This window comes from Chanodichthys erythropterus, chromosome 16 (assembly GCF_024489055.1).
Source record: "Chanodichthys erythropterus isolate Z2021 chromosome 16, ASM2448905v1, whole genome shotgun sequence".
NCBI classification, from domain to species: Eukaryota; Metazoa; Chordata; class Actinopteri; order Cypriniformes; family Xenocyprididae; genus Chanodichthys; species Chanodichthys erythropterus.
In genome coordinates, this window is record NC_090236.1 from 11,639,427 (window position 1) to 11,658,728 (window position 19,302).

Consider the following 19,302-nt stretch of genomic DNA (forward strand, 5'->3'; position numbering starts at 1 on the left):
AGAAGAGAAGAGAAGAGAAGAGAAGAGAAGAGAAGAGAAGAGAAGAGAAGAGAAGAGAAGAGAAGAGAAGAGAAGAGAAGAGAAGAGAAGAGAAGAGAAGAGAAGAGAAGAGAAGAGAAGGGAAGAGAAGGTTCTATAGAATCTTAAAGGGTTCTGTGAGGCACTTCATATAAAGAAAATGGTTCTTTCAAATTGAGTCAAGAATGCTAGGGTTCTATTTAGAATCCCACTGAATCTTTATATGTAAGAGTGAGTTTAATCAGGTGATTCCTCATCATGAGTCTGGAACATCAATGGACTAACCCTCGAAAAAAGGACTCACGTTAAAGGCCCATTGATGCTTTATCACTGATGAAGAGTGGGTGTGAATTTAACTGTAAAAAATTGGTGTAGGATTGCTATTAGAATCATAACAGCAGTTAAAGCCATGAAAACAATGATATTCACACTTCTCAAGAATGATGTTATGCAGAACTAAAGTAATATGGAATCCTGCTCTCATTTTCTAACCATTTCTTTCTTTCTATACTATATAGCTATATATAACTGAATTCATACCATAGACCTATACTGCTTTACATTTATAGTTAAAGTTAGTTATAAATGACTACATTTATGCATTTTACAGAATGTTTTATCCAAAAATGACTTGCATTGCATTCAAAGTGTACATTTTATCACTTCAAAAGTTTGGGGTCAGTAAGATGTTTTTTGTTTTTTAAAAGAAATTAATTTAATTAAAGAAGAATGCATTAAATTTGATCAAAAGTGATGGTAAAGACAATTAAAGTGTTACAAAAGATTACTATTTCAAATAAATGCTTTTCTTTTGAACTTTTTATTTAACAAAGAATCCTGAAAATCCTGTTTTCTAAAAAATATGAAACAGCACAACTGTTTTCCCCACTGAATAAGAAATGTTTCTTGAATAGCAAATCAGCATATTAGAGTGATTTCTGAAGGAACATGTGACAATGAATTTTATTTCATATATTTATTTTTTGCAGAACTGCTTTATAGATGAACTCATTTAATAATTAATGATCTTTGCAAAGGAACTGATTCAACACTGAACTGACTTGAGCTGAACAACAGCCGAAATGCATAATTTTTATAACTGTAAAGCTGCTTTGAAACAATCTATAAAGCGCTATATATATATATATATATATATATATATATATATATATATATATATATATATATATATATATATATATATATATATATATATATATATAATTCAGCTTTGATCACAGGAATAAAGGAATAAATCACAATTTATAACATATTCACATAGAAGAAAGTTTAAATTATAATAATATTTCACAGTTTTACTGTTTTTATTGTAATGTTGATCAAATAAATGCAGCCTTGATGAGAATAAGAATTAAAAAAAAACAAAAAACATTCACAAATCTTACTGACACCAAACCTTTGAATGGTAGTGTATACATTCACCCACACACACACTCACACTCTCAACCACAGTGTTTTAAAACAGCCTAAACTCACTAAACGACAGTATTATAACACTAGGGCCCCATATTGATTCCTGTCTAAAGATTTTCCAGTCTAGGTGAAAGCAAACAAAACCCTGGTCCCTCATTCCCTGCATCTTGTATAAATGGAAACCAGAGGGGTTTGTGTGTGTGTGTGTGTGTGTGTGTGTGTGTGTGTGTGTGTGTGTGTGTGTGTGTGTGTGTGTGTGTGTGTGTGTGTGTGTGTGTGTGTGTGTGTGTGTGTGTGTGTGTGTGTGTGTGTGTGTGTGCACTCTCCATGTTGTGAAGTCCTGGTGTCCTCTTGCTGAAAATAAAGATGAAGAAGTCTAATTTCAGGTTTGGGTCCGAGATGTATTATTCACCACTCTGATTCTAGAATAAATCACCTCATTACAGTACTAAGCACATTTCTACCTGCGGGTACATTGAGCCGAGCCAAAGCTAGCCTGCCCTCGAGCCGCTCAGAACTCAGAACTCGCACCGAAAAGTCTGTCACTGTTAATCTGTGAAAAAAGTCATGAAATTTTAAGGAACCAAAACCATCTTTCATCTTTCAAAACAGGCCCACAACATTAAGCATTATATTTCATTGTACACATGGGGTACTTTTTATCCCTGTGTGCACCAAACCAATCTTGAGTGTTTGCTGCCAAAAAGTTCTCTTTTTTTTTTCTTCTGACCATAGGACCCATCCCGTTTGAAGTTCCAGTAGTGTCAGTTACTTTTTAAACATTCTATGGTCAGATGAAACAACAAAACACTCAAGATGGGTTTGGTGCATCCAGGAATAAAAAGTACCCCATGTGTACAATGAAATATACTGCTGGATCTTTAATGTTGTGAGCCTATTTTTCTGCTGGAGGTCCTGGACATCTTGTTCAGATACATGGTATCATGGATTGTATCAAATACTAACAGATAAAAAATCAAAACCTGACCGCTTCTGCTAGAAATCTTATAATGGGCCGTGGTTGGATTGTCCATCAGGACAATGATCCAAAACAAACATCAAAACCAACATAAAAAAGTTGTAACTGAGCACAAAATGAAGCTTCTGCCATGACCATCCCAGTCCTCTGACCTGAACCCTAAAGAAAATGAGTGGAGTGAACTGAAGAGAAGAAGCACCAGCATGGAGCTGGGAATCTGAAGGATCTGGAGAGGTTCTGTATGAAGGAATTGTCTCTGATCTCTTGTCAGGTGTTCTCCAAACTCATCAGGCATTATAGAAGAAGACTCAGAGCTGTTATCTTGGCAAAAGGAGGTTGAAAAAAGTATTGAATAAAAGGGTATGATTAATTGTGAGCAATGTGTATTAGAGAAAAAACATTTCTCTCATAACGAGACCCCCCCCCCCCAATTAAAAATTCTTATTCACCAATGAACGGTTGGATTTTTGTACATTTTTAAAATAAAAGATCAAAAGGATTAACAATACAGATTTATTTTCACAGCCTTCTTTAGTCATATTTACAAAGGGTATGAATAATTTTGAGCACAACACACACACACACACATAAAAAAATATACACAGTACACAACCATAAATAATATTAATAATTTAATAATTAACAATTTTATAACATTTAATAATTTTGATATATATATATATATATATATATATATATATATATATATATATATATATATATATATATATATATATATATGTATATATATATTATATATTATATATATATATAAAATATTTTATATTTTAATATATTATTTTATATTACAAATACATTATATCTAAAAATTATCTTTCCATACTTTTCTGTAATTCACCTGCTCCATGTTATTGTAAGAACTGTGGACGAACCAGACAAATGAATCATTTAGATGATTCTTTCAAAACATAATTCTAATTCAGAATTGAGGTTCCGGCTCCGGTCCGTCTGCAGATAAAGCCAGGCTGATTACTTTTACGACACATGCTTCCTGATAGCAGAAGCGACATACCAAAGGGTCACCCAAGAAGACAGAGAGACAATCCAGACCCTTTTGTTTCCTTACTTCACAGGAGAGCCAAAGAGACTGTTGAACAAATAAATCTGCTTCAAAATTGTTCCAACAATTTTAACGGACTTATCAAACATCTTTTAACTACATACATTTTGCATTATACAAGTACTACCTGTAAACAGTTAGGCTTTAGAACACTCACAATTCATGTAAATGTGTTAACTCTTGACTGAATGATTGAAAGTATGCCTTATTTGGACTTAATTTGATTCTTTCTCCCTTTCCTATATTCTGACTTGAATGAAATCTGTTTAAAATGTATTGTATCCCATTTAACAGCAATTATGTTAAAATGGCACTCTGCTAAAGCAGAGACAGACCGGGATGTGACACTTATGTTTTATTGGGGGCAGAGGAAGGCCCTCTTGAAACAGGACAATGTCTGATTGGCCAAGACTCCTCAGAGGTGTGACAAACAACTAAGTTTAAATGATCATATTGCAAGATAGTGAATGGAGAGAAGTTGGTTAGTAAACCAACAGGGAGTTGGTTCTGTTCTGGGAAAAGAAGCCAAGACAAGTACCAAGAACAATGGAGTGACAAGAAGAACAGACAAGCCGCTCTTTCAAGCCATCCAACCTTCACTCACTTTTCTTTTCTTTACTTAATTTTCCTTTACCGCTGAAAGTCTTGTGTCCCAAGTTTCGCCGCAAAGTTCAACCAACGACTTTTGCCGCTTCAACTCCAGCGACAAAGAGACTTCCTTCGTTGTTCCACACGGACCTGATCTGGACCAATCATCGACTTGGGAAACCCCTCTCTGCACAACGAGGGAAATTCACCTTTAAGTCAATGCAAGCAAGTACCTCCAGATGAAAACTGAACTGGTGCATTTAAATGAATGATTCATGGTTCGTTCTGGTCCTTGAAATGCATTGATAGGAATTCGGTTAATCAGATATCTCTCTCTCTCTCTCTCTCTCTCTTTCAAAACTCTTTCTCATTTCCTTCTTACTGCAACGCGTATGAATGTGTGTGTGTGTGTGTGTGTGTGTGTGTGTGTGTGTGTGTGTATGTATGTGCGTGCCTTTGTGTTAGATTAGTTTGTTAGAATAAATAAAATCTCTTGTAGATTTTAAAAGGAAAGTGTCTTGTATTATGTACTTTATGATTTAATGTCTTAAACTGTGATCAAGCTATCTGCTTTAATCAGTGTTTTCACGATTGTTGGATATTTATATCCGTTACAAGAGCTTATTACGGCTCGAGCAAATGAACGCTGGACGAATCAGTTGCTCGGTCGTAATCTAAACAACTCTTTATAATTCCCTATAAATATTTCATTTGAGCTAATTTTACTTCCTAGCGTGTTTTCCCTACATTATTTTATAGTAGTCAACATTTGAAGTGGATCAAAACCTTTCATCAAAGCTGTCCTAAAACCTTCTTCTTTACTTTAATGAACTTTTTTGATCCACTTCAAATGTTGACTACTAGTATCATTGATATTATATTTTCAAATATTCAAACAGATAACAGTTATTTTAAACTGTAATAATACTTCACAATATTATGGGTTTTACTGTATTTTTGATCAAATTAATGCAGCCTTGGCAAGCAGTAGAGACTTCAAAAACATTTAATAAACCTTACTGAACTCAAATGTTTAAGTGGTAGTGTATATGTGATTTAAGATTTAGATGCTCAGTTTTGATTTTTGCACTTATAGCAGGTTAACAGAATTGTATATAGTGCTTTTCTTTTGATTTTATTATCTATGAAATAGTCAAGGCATACACTCTAAAAAATGCTGGGTTAAAATGGACAAACCCAGCAATTGGGTTGTTTTAACCCAGTGGTTGGGTTAAATGTTTGCCCAACGTGCTGGGTAGTTTTATTTAACTCAATTGTTGTATAAAAATTACTGTATTGCTTGCTTAAAATGAACCCAAAATATGCTGGAAATTAATATTTATTAATATGTTTAATAAATGAGCATTTATTAATAAGATAATGAATAATAAACAATAAACATTTATTAAATTGCTTATTAATAAATGTACACCTTTTGATTATTATTGTTGCCTCTAGTAATTATGTGTCTGATTTTTAATTTCTCACCTATTTTGGATTCATTTGAAGCCAGACATATAGTCATTTTTAATCGGGTTAAATAAAACTACCCAGCACGTTGGGCAAACATTTAACCCAACCACTGGGTTAAAACAACCCAATTGCTGGGTTTGTCCATTTTCAACCCAACTTGGGTTGTTTTTAACCAAATATTTTTTAGAGTGTACTGTGATCACAAAGTCTAAAAAGGTCTTATTTCTTCAGTGTTTTTTTTTTATTTCAGTTAACCAAAAATTTTGTTTTATGGTATTAATTTTAATTATCTCATCTATAATAACCCTGCTCTACTCTAGCTTGTTTGCTCAGCTAAATTTTAATTATTTATTTATTTATTTATTTTAACCTGCCATTGTGCATTATGAACATTGTTGGCTATATGACAAATTGTTTATGATGTTCCTCATTCGTTCAGTAACCTTAACCCTAACTCTGTCCGGGAACAGTTTCATCCTGAAGGCCAGAGATCCCCGGGAAGAACAAATCAGTCACGGAAAACAACATTGATTAAGTACTGCAGTAATTAATGAATTCTCAGTGTTTACCAACCCATATGCATGGACGACAGTCTTTGGGGAGAGACTGAAAAGAATCTGAAAGAATCACAGATGATTACGGATCCTAGGAGGTTTTGCGAGAAGACAAATTATTCCAGAAGGTTTGTAAAAAAAAAAAAAAAAAACAGAGAGAAAGAGAAGACCGAGATCTAGTGATATTTGTCATGCCTGTTCTGAGCAGCAGCGGGTGGTAAGGAAAGCTCAAAGAAACCCGAGAGATCCGCTGTGGTGTCAGTCTGCAGCAGCTGCTGACTGCAGGAGAGAGAGAGCCTGTGTTTCAATCACAGAACACAATGAATGACAATAGCAGAAGAGGCATTAAGTCTAATTGATATTCTTCTCTTGTTATTTCCTGAAAAAATATTCCAGACCACCCACGAACACTGGAGCGGCTTCACTGCGGGGATCTACAACCTGGAGTCGCATAAGCAGACTCTTAATTATCACCAGAAGTCTAATTCACATTGCAGCTTATTCTGGATAAGAACCAACCAGTTGAACAGGAACAGACCGTCTGACTGACAAACAAAGACAACAATCACAGTTTGTTTTGTTTTCACCTGCTGTTTAGGGGTTTATCTGAAATAGCTTACACCACAAAAACAGCCCGGCATGAAAAACACTCATTCAAGCTCTCACTGACTGTACAGAAAACAAAGAAGAAATAAGACTTTTTAGACACAATCCGTCTTGAGTATTCCACAGGTATGCTACTAAGTTCACAAAACAAACCTCTGATCATCTAAATCTGAAATCATATACTCAGTGCACTATCATTCAAATGTTTGGGGTCAGTAAGATTTTTGATGTTGAAATAAGTCTCTTATACTAAGGATGCTTTACAGTAATAGTGTGTAATATTATTACAATTTAAAATAATTTGAATATATTGTAAAATGTAATTTATTCCTGTGATCAAAGCTGATTACTCCAGTCTTCAGTGTCACATGATCCTTCAGAAATCATTCTAATATGATGATTTGCTGCTCAAGAAACATTTATGATTATTATCAATGTTAAAAAGGAGTTGTGCTACTTCATATTTTTCTCTCTTTAATGACTCAAAAGTCATTATTTGAAATCGAAATCTTCTGTAACATTATTAATGTCTTTTCTCTCATTATTCATCAATTTAATGTGTCAAAAAAGCTATTTGAATGGTAGTATAACCAGTGAGAGGACATAAAACATAACTGATAGATCTCTGGAGATCTGTTTGTGAGCACAAAAAATGCTTGTACCTCTGAAAATGCTTCTGCAAAACAGGTGTGTTGTTTTTTTGTTGTTGTTTTTTTCCAGATACAGCGATGATTCCAGCTCAAACTGCTATAGAAACAATGGTGATTAACAGAATATGGGAATGAGCAAACCCCGGAACGTAAATAGTGACCAATGAGGGAACAGTTTTGCTTACATGTGGCTTAACACATTTTTAACAGAACCAAGGAGAAAATGCAGCATTGTAACAATTTAGTCCCATTTTGGAACAAAGCAAACAGTGGCCAGAAACTTTAAATGCAAATGTGCTGCTGCTGCTTTACCAGCTCACGCTTCGGTTGCTCAACAACAACAAAAAAGCTGGAGAATCTCACGCAGCCAAAATGAGGATTGTCAGTAACGGTGTTCAGCCTTACATTGTTCAAACCGGAGTTGACACTGATGGAGAGACTCAGGAAGAAGTTACAACTTTTACAATGAAACTGGATGTTTCTGAATGGTTAGTGGATAAATGTATGTAGTTCCTGTGGACTTTTGTGCAGTGTTGAATTGACCCTCGTTTGTGAAGCAGTCCGGTGTAAAATGACAGCATGTCAACAACACTCTACTACAACAACTCTTCCTCTTCTCTAAAGCAGCACAACATGGCCTCGCCTCCTTTGTTGCGTGTTCTCGGGTGCAGGGGCCATTGCAACAGCACAAAGTCAGCCAATCAGATCGGAGCATCTTATTTTAAGAAAGCTATTGCCATGTTTGTGTCTCAATTGCATCAAGATAGCAGAGCAGCATCTTTCTTCAACCTGTTCCAATCTGTCCAGCTCTGTCAATCTCTTTTAATATCCAGACCACTTCCTGGCCTTCCAGATTTAGTACCCCATCAACACACTTTTATAGCAGCAATAAAAATAAGCAATGCTCACAAATGCACAAACACACACACACATACTGCCGGCACATCACTGAGCTGAATGTGAGGTAGCTCACAGCTATGACGCAAACAGCATCGTTCTATGTAACATACAGTATGTGCCATTTGAATATATGTGTCATATTTCCTCTTCCGGCACAGTGAGTGTGTTGTGCGCTTGCATGAGCACAGGGCATGCAATTTCAAAGGACTGTCTGTGTCCAAAACATGCCCGAGGCAAAGACATAACAGACAATCAATGGAGGTGTCTCTAAGAGAACTAACCCGCTGCTCTTTCATCAACCGCTGATCAAATCTCATAAGACGCTGTAGTCTGAACTTGAGGTGTCCTGAGGGATGGCAGTCATTCATATACTTCATATAACAGCGCATGTCTGCATACAATTTCCTGCTTGAGCGCAGAATCTTTTGATGTTTGATGAGTCATGTCGTTTGCGATGTTATCTTTTTTTTTTTTTTTTTAAATCACGATTCAGGTCAGGTACGAGTTTCAAGTGCAGAGTGGCACAGTCTGTTCAGTTTAAAAATGAAAATCATGCAGTTTTTATTACCTATTCGCCTATTACCCATTCACTTGGTTTGATTTCTTCTATTGTTCTGTTTATTTGTAAGTCAGTTTGGATAAAAGAGTCAGCTAAATGATTAAATGTAGATGTCATGCAGCTTGATCGTTTTCCTCTGGAACCTAAAACGAGGTACTTTGACATAAATGTTACTTAATTTGACGAACTTCACACGTTATTGAACTAAACTGATCTGCCTCTGTACTAAATTGTGCTCATTCTGAATAATGACACTGTTTTTTAGCTGAATAGAGTTTGCTGCATAACTTTGCAATATTAATACTGCTATTTTCTTGTTTATTACAGTGAAGCTGCTTTGAAACAATCTGTATTGTATAAAGTGCTATATAAATAAATGTAACTTGACCTGACATTGCAAGTTTTCTAAACATCGTACTCAACACCATAATTTGTCAGTGGTTTAATTGGGTGCAAATGTGAACCAGATGTTCAAACATTATTAAACAAAAATATGTAATGCACAGAAAGTTTAATAATGTCTAATTTTATTTAAATTTCTACCTATATTGAATAAAACTATGAATGGCTTGTATTTGCACATTAATCTGGGGTCAGAAAATGTCTGGTAGTATAGAAACAATTAAACATGACCTTTTAATAATCGCCTATTATTCACACAAATATACTGTATGGCTTTGGAAAACTTATATAGTGCACTTATATAGTTGTTGTTGTTTTTTTGTTTGTTTGTTTGTTTTTTTGAGGACGAGCAGCTAATACACTGTTCAAAGGTTTCATTCAAATTTTTTTTTTTTTTTTTAAAGAAAGTAATACTTTTATTCTGTAAGGATGTATCAAATTGATCAAAAGTGGCAGGAAATACACACATAATGTTACAAAATATTTCTATTTCAAATAATGCTGTTTTTTTTTAACATTCTATTCATCAAAGAAAGAAAAATATTAAGCACAACTCTTTCCAACATTGATAATCATAAATGTTTCCTGAGCAGCAAATCAGCATATTAGAATGATTTCTGAAGGATCATGTGACACTGAAGACTGGAGTAATGATGCTGAAAATTCAGCTTTGCACCACAGGAATAAATCAAATGTTAAAATAAATTCAAACAGAAAACACTAATTCTAAACTGTAATAATATTTCACACTATTACTGTATTTTGATCAAATAAATGCAGCAGTGTATATTTAACACCTTTGCTTTGCTTAAAGCAAGACAAAATCAAAACAACAAGACAATAAAAATGCAACATTGTTATGTGAACTGTCCCTTTAAAACTGAAGAGGTGCTTCAAGGGGAGAATTTTCCAAACTGAGAGCAGCACACAGCGTAGAGAAGCAGGTCACTCGTCCCTGACCCCTAAAGGTCTATTCCCAACCCCCTATTTTCTCTCCGCCTGTATTTCTATTTTACTCCCTCCCTCGTTCTCATCAGTTCATTACGGCACTTTCAAGGACAGAATCACAGTGAGCCACACACACACCTACATCAACTTCACGAGGACATTGGCAGGACACTAATCTGCTGCCTCATCAATTTTTGTTCGCCTAGAGAGACACTGTAATATTGTGCGCACATACACGCATATAAATCGTATACGCAACCAACGAGTCTCCAGCGTCTGTCCTCCACTTGAGGATACACACCTCAAGTTACTGGCTAAACAGAGCAGGAGGCAATCCCTCATTTTCAAAGCGACCAATCAGAGTGCTCCGTTGCCTCCGACAATCTTTCTGCATGGTAACAGATCTGATAAACGATTGGCCGAGAAGGAAGACTGAAGCCACGCCAAGTCTAATCTACTGTTACAAACACAACGCACAGAAATATGACAGCCACAACCAAGTCAGCACTGCGGTAGATAGTACATTAGCTGATGCTGTAGCTGCGGTCTCACCGGCTAATAGAGCCTGCAGTGAAAACAAACACACAGTCAGAAAGGCAACTATCTGTCGCATTAGCAGTCATTATCCAATCAACGCAACAGCATCTGAAGAGTTGCTGACTCAACGCAACAGTGACAAACAATCCGTAACAGCTGCACAAACATTAGCTGCGCAGGCTGATGGAACAATAGCGACTTTAATGAGTTTTAATGGATGGAGGAGTAACATTATGAGGTCAAGGAATAGATCCTTCGCTAATGGGAGTTTCAAATACTAATCAATCAATCACATTTATTTATATAGCACATTTATAAATAAATGAGGAGCTGCAACAGAAAAAGGCCTTGTCTCCTTTTGATTTTAGTCAAGACTTGGGAATGGTTAACTGAAATTTTTGTCTAGAGGCCTTGAGGATGTATGTTGCTGAAGAAGTTCACTAATGTAACTTGGTGCCAGCCCATTTAAGCCCTTTAAAACAAATAATAACATCTTATATTGTACTTGATCCTAAATTTGACTGGAAGCCAAAGGACGGATGCTAGTACAGGTGTTATACTTGCATATTTAGTCCAGGTTAAAAGTCTAGCAGCAGCGTTTTGAACCAACTGCAGACATGAAAGTGATGCATGAGAAACACCATAATGCAATGAATTACAATAGTCCACTCTGGATGTAATAAAAGCATGCATAACAACTTCCAATTCATTAAAAGACAAAAAAGGTTTCGATTTCACTATTTCCAATCCAAACACTAACAACAGAATTGATATGCTTATCAAATTTTAACTAGGCATCAGAAATAACTCTAAGACTTGCTTGATTATGTACCTTGGATTTAAAAAGGCCTAATTGATTAATTATATGTTTGGCTAAACACTATCACTTCAGTCTTAGATTCATTCAGGTGGAGAAAAGTGGCTGCCATCCACTCTTTAATATCATTAAAACAATCAAAGAGAGACTGTGAGGCCGAATTATCCCCCATTTTTATAGGGAGATAAAGTTGAGTATTATCAGCATAAAGATGATAATATAGCCTAAATTATTTTTCTGACAAATATCAGCCAATGGAAGCATGTAAAAAGAAAATGAGACTGGACCCAATATTGATCCTTGCGGAACTCCACACTTCATTAGAGCAGAAGAGGATGAAAAATGTCCTAATTTCACAGAAAAAGCATTTTCTTGAATCCCTGCCCAAAGTCTTAACCATTTTCGGTAATTTAAATAAAATAAAATTATATATACAGTGGCATGAAAAAGTATGTGAACCCCTTGCAGAATCTGTGAAAATGAGAATTATTCTAATAAAATAAGAGGGTTAATAAAAAAATGCATGTTATTTTTTGTTTAGTACTGTCCTGAGTAAGATATTTTACATAAAAAAATGTTTGCATTTAGTTCACAAGATAAAACAATATCTGAATTTATTAAAATAACCCCATTCATAAGTATGTGAACCATTGATTCTCATTTCTGTGTGTGGTTACCTGATGATCCACGACTGTTTTTATGTTTTGTGATGGTTGTTCATGAGTCTCTTGTTTGTTCTGAGCAGTTAAACTGAGCTCTGTTCTTCAGAAAAATCCTCCAGATCCTGCAGATTCTTCAGTTTTCAAGCATTTTTGCATATTTTAACCCTTTCCAGCAGTGACTGTAGGATTTTCAGATCTGTGTTTTCATACTGAGGACAACTGAGGGACTCAAACTCAACTATTAAAAAAGGTTCAAACATTCACTGATGTTTCAGAAGGAAACACGATGCATTAAGAGCCGGGGGGTGAAAACTTTTGAATTCACTATAATATCAAGGTAAATTGTACTTAATTTTATGCAAGTATCTTCTGTTGCTTCCGAAGGGCAGTACTAAATGAAAAACAACGATATTTAAATATAATAAGGAAAATTGAATTCATCCTGTTCAAAAGTTTTCACCCCCCGGCTCTTAATGCCTCGTGTTTCCTTCTGGAGCATCAGTGAATGTTTGAACCTTTTTTAATAGTTGAGTTTGAGTCCCTCAATTGTCCTCAGTATGAAAACACAGATCTCAAAATCATACAGTCACTGCTGGAAAGGGTTCAAATATGCAAAAGATGCTTGAAAACTGAAGAATCTGCAGGAGCTGGAGGATTTTTCTGAAGAACAGAGCTCAGTTTAACTGCTCAGAACAAACAAGAGACTCATGAACAACCATCACAAAACATAAAAACAGTCATGGATCATCAGGTAACCACACAGTATTGAGAATCAATGCTTCACATACTTTTGAATGGGATTATTTTAATAAATTCAGATATTGTTTTGTCTTGTGAACTAAATGCAAACATCTTTTATGTAAAATATCTTACACAGGACAGTACTAAACAAAAAATAACATGCATTTTTATTAAATTTTATTAAAATAATTCTCATTTTCACAGATTCTGCAAGAGGTTCACATACTTTTTCATGCCACTGTAGTTATAGTTATCTTTATAGTTATCATTCTTAATGTTAACAGGCCTTTGTAGTTTCCATCTGATATGAATAGCAATCGTAATTGACTAATGTCAGCATTGCCAAATTGTAGTTATCTTAAAACAGTTGATTTCAACAAGTCAAAACAACAACGGCATATAAGTTTAATGCTTAAACCGCTAGAGGGCTAAAAGTCACCAAGTGTAGCTTTAAATCAGTAGTTTCTACTTCATTATTTAACACCTCATGCACAGTTGCTTTACCTTTTCCTGGTACTGGCGTCGTGAGGAGTCCAGTGATTGGATCAGGGCCGTTGCATGTCCGATGAAGACGGCATAGCAGGTGGCACCCACAATCATGCTGAGCATCGTCAGCCAGATATCAGAGAGACTTTCCGGAGCTTGACGACCGTAACCAATACACAACATGTGACTCATGGCTTTAAACACAGCAAATGAGTACAGCTCACTCCACGTGTCATTCTGCAGAGAGAGAAAGACAAACACAGAACATGAACAGCACGTAACTGCACTTCACATCACCTATGCCAATCTCAAAGCACCATAAGAGTAAAATATTTGCAAATACATCTTAACTAGCAGTCATTAGAGTATTAGTAGACTGTCTGCTTAATATCTGACATTCTACTGACTGTAAGTAACTGCATGTACATGTCAACTGATTCTGCGAACCTGTAATAAGAGTTAGTTGACACAGTTGCAAATTAATGAGAGTTAGTTGACGTAGTGGTAAAGTTAGCAGAGTGTCTAAAGTGGACTATCGAAATAACTTGTAATCCATGAGGGTGTATAAATAATTGTCATGCTTGGCTTCAAGTGTGGCTCAAATAATATTATTTATAATATTTTACTGTTGTTGTTTTTTTCCCACACTTGATGGATGCAAACCAACAGATAATATAATTTATTACAAATTGAAAAATTCAGTGCAAAAACAGCTTCATATTTGAATAATAATAGTAGTAAAACACTGTAAATATGTAACAATAAATCTTTCAAATAGTGGAATGCTACAATGTCGTCACATGACCTCACTATGTTGCATGATTAATTAAGCGAGTGCCATCCATTTATCATCTGGGAAATTAAAATATTTAACATTTTTATAATTTTTTTTTATGCAAATGTCATAACATTTAGCATTCTGATCACATAATGAGTTATTACTGTAATTTTTCTTCCTGCCAGGTTCAAATGAGAAGCATAAACACAGTGATTCCAGATTTATTTGCAATTTTTTATGAATAATCTTATCTTATCTTATCTTATCTTATCTTATCTTATCTTTAGTTTGCATACATCAAATTCCAAATAGGAAAATAAAAAAAAATAAAGAGATATATTGTTCACTGGGTTATCAAAAAATGTAAGTTTATATAAATATATAAATAAAACAACATCATAATATCTGTTATCGCAATATAATATTACTCATGCTATGCTTAACATTTTTTAATTTTTTTGTGCCTCCATTTAAACTTCCTTATATTTTCATACTACACCACACAATATTTTATTGATATACTACAGTATACACTGATGGGCCAAAACATTATGACCAGGCACCGGTGAAGCGAATATCATTTACAAGGCCACATATTATGGTCTGGGTAGATTAGATGGTAAGCAAACAATCAGTTCTGATAATCAACATGTTGGATGCAGGAGAAATGAGTAGGAATAAAGATCTGAGCGACTAGGCCAGATTGTTATGGCAAGGCGACTGGGTCAGAGTATCTCAGAAACAGTGTGTGTTTCTCCCAGTCAGCAGTGGTGAGAATTTACCAACAGTGGTCCGAGGAGGGACAAACACAATCAGGCGACAGGGTGTTGTGCTCCCAAAGCTCAACGATGCATGAGGGCAACGAATGCTATCCCGTCTGGTCCGAGCCAACACAAGATGTTGTTCAGGAATGGTATGAGGAACATGATGAAGAGATCAAGGTGTTGCCCTGGCCTCCAAATTCCCCAGATCTCAATCCAATTGAGCATCTGTGGGATGTGCTGGACCAACAAGTTCGATCCACGGTTCGATCTCCTCCTCACAATCTAGAGCACTTGAAGGATCTGCTGCTGATGTCTTGGTGCCAGATACCACAGGACACCTTCAGGGCTCTTCTAGAGTCCATGCCTCGACGGGTCGGTGCTGATTTGGCAGCACACGGAGGACCAACAGCATATCAGGCAGGTGGTGATAATGTTTTGGCTCATCGGTGTATGTTACATATTCTGTATGCAATTCATATTATAGCCGAAATGTCTACTGTGCCACTTTCTAAACTCTTTTAAATGAAGCATTTAGCTGCAGAGTGGCTGGCAGTCAGGCGTCTCAGGATGACAGAGATCAGTGTGAGGTGGGGGTCTGCCAGCAGTCTCAAACAAGAAGCCATTAAATGTGCCCTTTTTAAAAATGCGTCTGCTGCCTGACTTGTGCTGACATCCGGCTAATTCCCAAGGCAAGATTAATTACGGTTGCTGTCCTCTGAAAACCGAAAACTGGATCTACTGCATCCCATCATGACTCCATAAGACCACAGATTTCTGATTGCTGGTACTGGTTACTGTTAATGTTTTTGGCCGAACAGCATACTATTTTAAGTTTTTTTAATGTATGTGCACAGTACACAGTATGCAAAATTTGCAGTATGCATGGAATACTTCCTTTGTCAAAATGTACAGTATAAAATATTTCCAAGTGTAAATAAAAAAGCCTAGATTTTCAATATAGCCTCCCAATTCGATTTCCAGTTTTGCCTACTTATGCACTATACTACGCAATTTTGTAGTATATATAGTGTGAGGAGAAAAACTCCACTTCAAAAGATGATGCACATAATTAACTGAAAAGAATGGACACTTTCAATTATCGCAGCTTACTTGCATAGCCAAAGGGGAGGGGAATGACAAAATAACCTTCATACACTAGACCAGGGGTAGGCAAGTTCGGTCCTAGAGAGCCGCTGTCCTGCAGAGTTTAGCTCCAACCCTGAAAAATAACCTTCATCTGCCTATAGCCTTAGTAATCCTGAAGAGCTTGATTTGCTTGTTCAAGTGTGTTTGATTAAGGTTGGAGCTAAACTCAGCAGGACAGAGGCTCTCTAGGACCGAACTTGCCTACCCCTGCACTAGACAGTTGAGAACATACTATAAGGGCATAGTATGTACGTAGTATACAATGAGCAGTATACTAGTATCCCATTCCAAATATAGCCTGAGTATTTGTCTCCCCTATTAGGTGGCATGCAGAGTAGAATGTAGGATTGTGAAATGAAAAATGGGAAATGAGGAAAGCGTCAGAGGGAGCAGGTCACTATAAGAACACTGGAGTGAACAGGCCTGAATTATACATGAGTCAAGAGCACTTTGCCTCAAAAACAGAAGTAGAGAGTATGCTGAAGCTCTGGACACACACACACACACACACACACACACACACACGAAGAGACATTGTGCTTGCAGAGACAGTGGATAGAGAAGGACACATTCTACAGCGGTCTATAATATCAAGCATATAAACTACATTGACTATGTTGGGATAGGAATACTTGCATGCGGTTTAGTGCATATAGTTTGATAAAATTAGTATGTGAAACATACTATGCAATATGTAACAATAAATCTTTCAAAAAATAGAACGGATCAATGTTGCCTCATTAATATAGTCATTTTGCATTTTAAATACAATTTTGTATGCAAATGTCATAACATTTGGAAGTCTGATCACATACTGTAATGAGTCAAGAAAGATGTCAAAAATCATGGTTGATATTTCCGGTTCACTTGTCACATTCAGAATGTATTGTTATATAAGATTTTGGCTCAGCCTACTGCAAAAATACTACATTTACATATTTATAGTCATGCATTTGGCAAATGCTTTTATCAAAAATGACTTACAGAGCATGCAAGGTTACATTGCAAGGTTACAAGGTTTCATATATTTGTATGTATATGAAAAGAATTAATAAAAATAAATAAATGAATAAATAAATATTACAATAAAATAGGATATATTATATATATATATATATATAATGGTTAGTTCCTGTCCTTGATTCTGATTGGTCAATAGCTGTGTTTTATTCACGATAAAACACGTCTACGATCGCTTGACCCAACAGTTCTGTGTATCACTACACAACACCCTTAGCAACCACTCTTAGAAACGTAAACTGTTTGTTCTCAATTGATATTGTTTATTGAAGCTTACTGTATTATGCAGAAGATCAAGTGAGCGAGTTTATTACCTGCATTCAGATTTAGCATTTTCCTTCAGGTCAGTCCTATGTTCATTTGCCGTGACTTACAGCACTAGTCAAAGCATTTGTTCCATCTTGTTCCGTGTTCAACAATTCAGTCTTTTCAATGTTAAAGCCTTCGCTACTGAATGACACAGTCACCATGATTTTGCCAAGTACAACATTCCAGTCTGAAAATTTAGTCTTAACCCTATTCCTACCCCTAAACCTAATCCTACCCATAACTTATCCCTAAAATCAGAGGGGAAAGATGTAGAAGCACCTAACCCTGGTTGCAAGCTCCCTCAAATCTGATTGGTTGATTGGAATGTTGTTCCAGGATCAACAAAGATATTGATCCAGGAACATATCTAACTTGGCTAAATCATGGTGACCTGATTGACCTGTCTTTGCCGCCATCTAATGGCGTAATAATGTAACTTCTGTTGCTGTTCACGATCAGGGACTATTTTTTCTGGCGGAAGGAAGGCTTTTAGTAAAAGTTTACTTCATGAAAGTTGCATTGTTACATATTTTTGGCTTTAATATTTGTATTGTGTGGTAACCATGTTATAAACCTATAAAAGGTACTTGAGGCTAATGCTGTATCGTGAATAAGACACGGCTGAAGGGTTGCAGGCATGACGTGATACCAGCATTGAGTGCGTATGACAACGGTTCAAATTGGTGAATAAAGTTGTTGTTTTTTTTGTTTTGTTTTTTGCGCACAAAAAGTATTCTCGTCGCTTCATAACATTAAGGTTAAACCGTTGTAGTCAAGTTGACTATTTTAACCATGTTTTTAACTACCTTTCTGGACGTCAAAAGAGGCAACGATGTTGCTGACTATGTGGATCAGATACCTTTGGATTTTGGAACGACATGAGGGCGAATAATTAATGACAGAAATTTCATTTTTGGGTGAACTAACCCTTTAAAGGCCCTTTCACACCAAAAGTGAAATGAATAAGACTGAAGGGAATGCAGAATAATACAATAATGGAATCAAAATAAATAAATGAAATAATTAAATGAATAGTAAAATGAAAAAATAATAGAATAATGAAACAGAATAGAAAAAAATGGAACACTAACAGAACAATAGAAATTCAAAAATTAGGTCCCACAAAGACAGCACACGTCTATGCGCACGTCTAGTATGCACGCACACATAGTGAGCACAAATAAACACTTCTCCAGCCTGGTGTGTGGACTCTCTCCCTGGGCGTATTGCAATACATTTCAAGTGCAAGCAGTATTATGAAAGCGAGAAAAAGCATACGACAGAAAGGAAGAGAAAATATGAGCCACATAGGATCTGAGACACTTTTTTGATCGCTCTCCCATTCATTCCCTCATTCATGCCCTGGTCTGCACTGATAGGGCAAGAGGCAGTATGGGAAGACATTCATTAACCATACTGACACGCGTGCCCTGCAGCCGATAAGCTCCGCGTATATCAGACTCTTGGATTCTGCCAGTAATAGTGCGGTCGGGCTGCCAGCCTGTTCTGACTCTATTTACAATAGTTTATCTGAACGTACAGCAGTCCTCGGATCCTCTGCTGCGACGCCACGCACTGCTGCCCAGGCTCTGAGACACCAGATGCTGTGTAATATATGTTTTTAATCTCGGCCAAGACAATCAAACATCTCTTCACCGATCCATTCATCTCCGCGACTGACAGAGTCAGTGCAGTTTTTCATCTCAAAAATGAATGCGGCAGTCAAGCAGAAAAGCTTCCTGGGGAAATGATACTATACATTCATCTGCACTTCAGGAGGAATACATTTAGATGCGGAGTAAATTACAGAGGAAAGCGGGATTGAATTTCTGATTGGTTCTGTATGACAC

General features: G+C 36.1%; 1 protein-coding gene across 1 annotated transcript in view; it reads right to left on the bottom strand.

Moving 5' to 3' along the window:
• The window catches only part of LOC137003024 (potassium/sodium hyperpolarization-activated cyclic nucleotide-gated channel 2-like), a 56,643-nt gene that overhangs the window by 14,472 nt on the left and 22,869 nt on the right, over nucleotides 1-19,302 (bottom strand). The window contains exon 4 of the mRNA XM_067363032.1: nucleotides 13,454-13,672. Coding sequence (XP_067219133.1) covers nucleotides 13,454-13,672 — 219 coding nt within the window. The remainder of the gene's footprint in view (nucleotides 1-13,453; nucleotides 13,673-19,302) is intronic.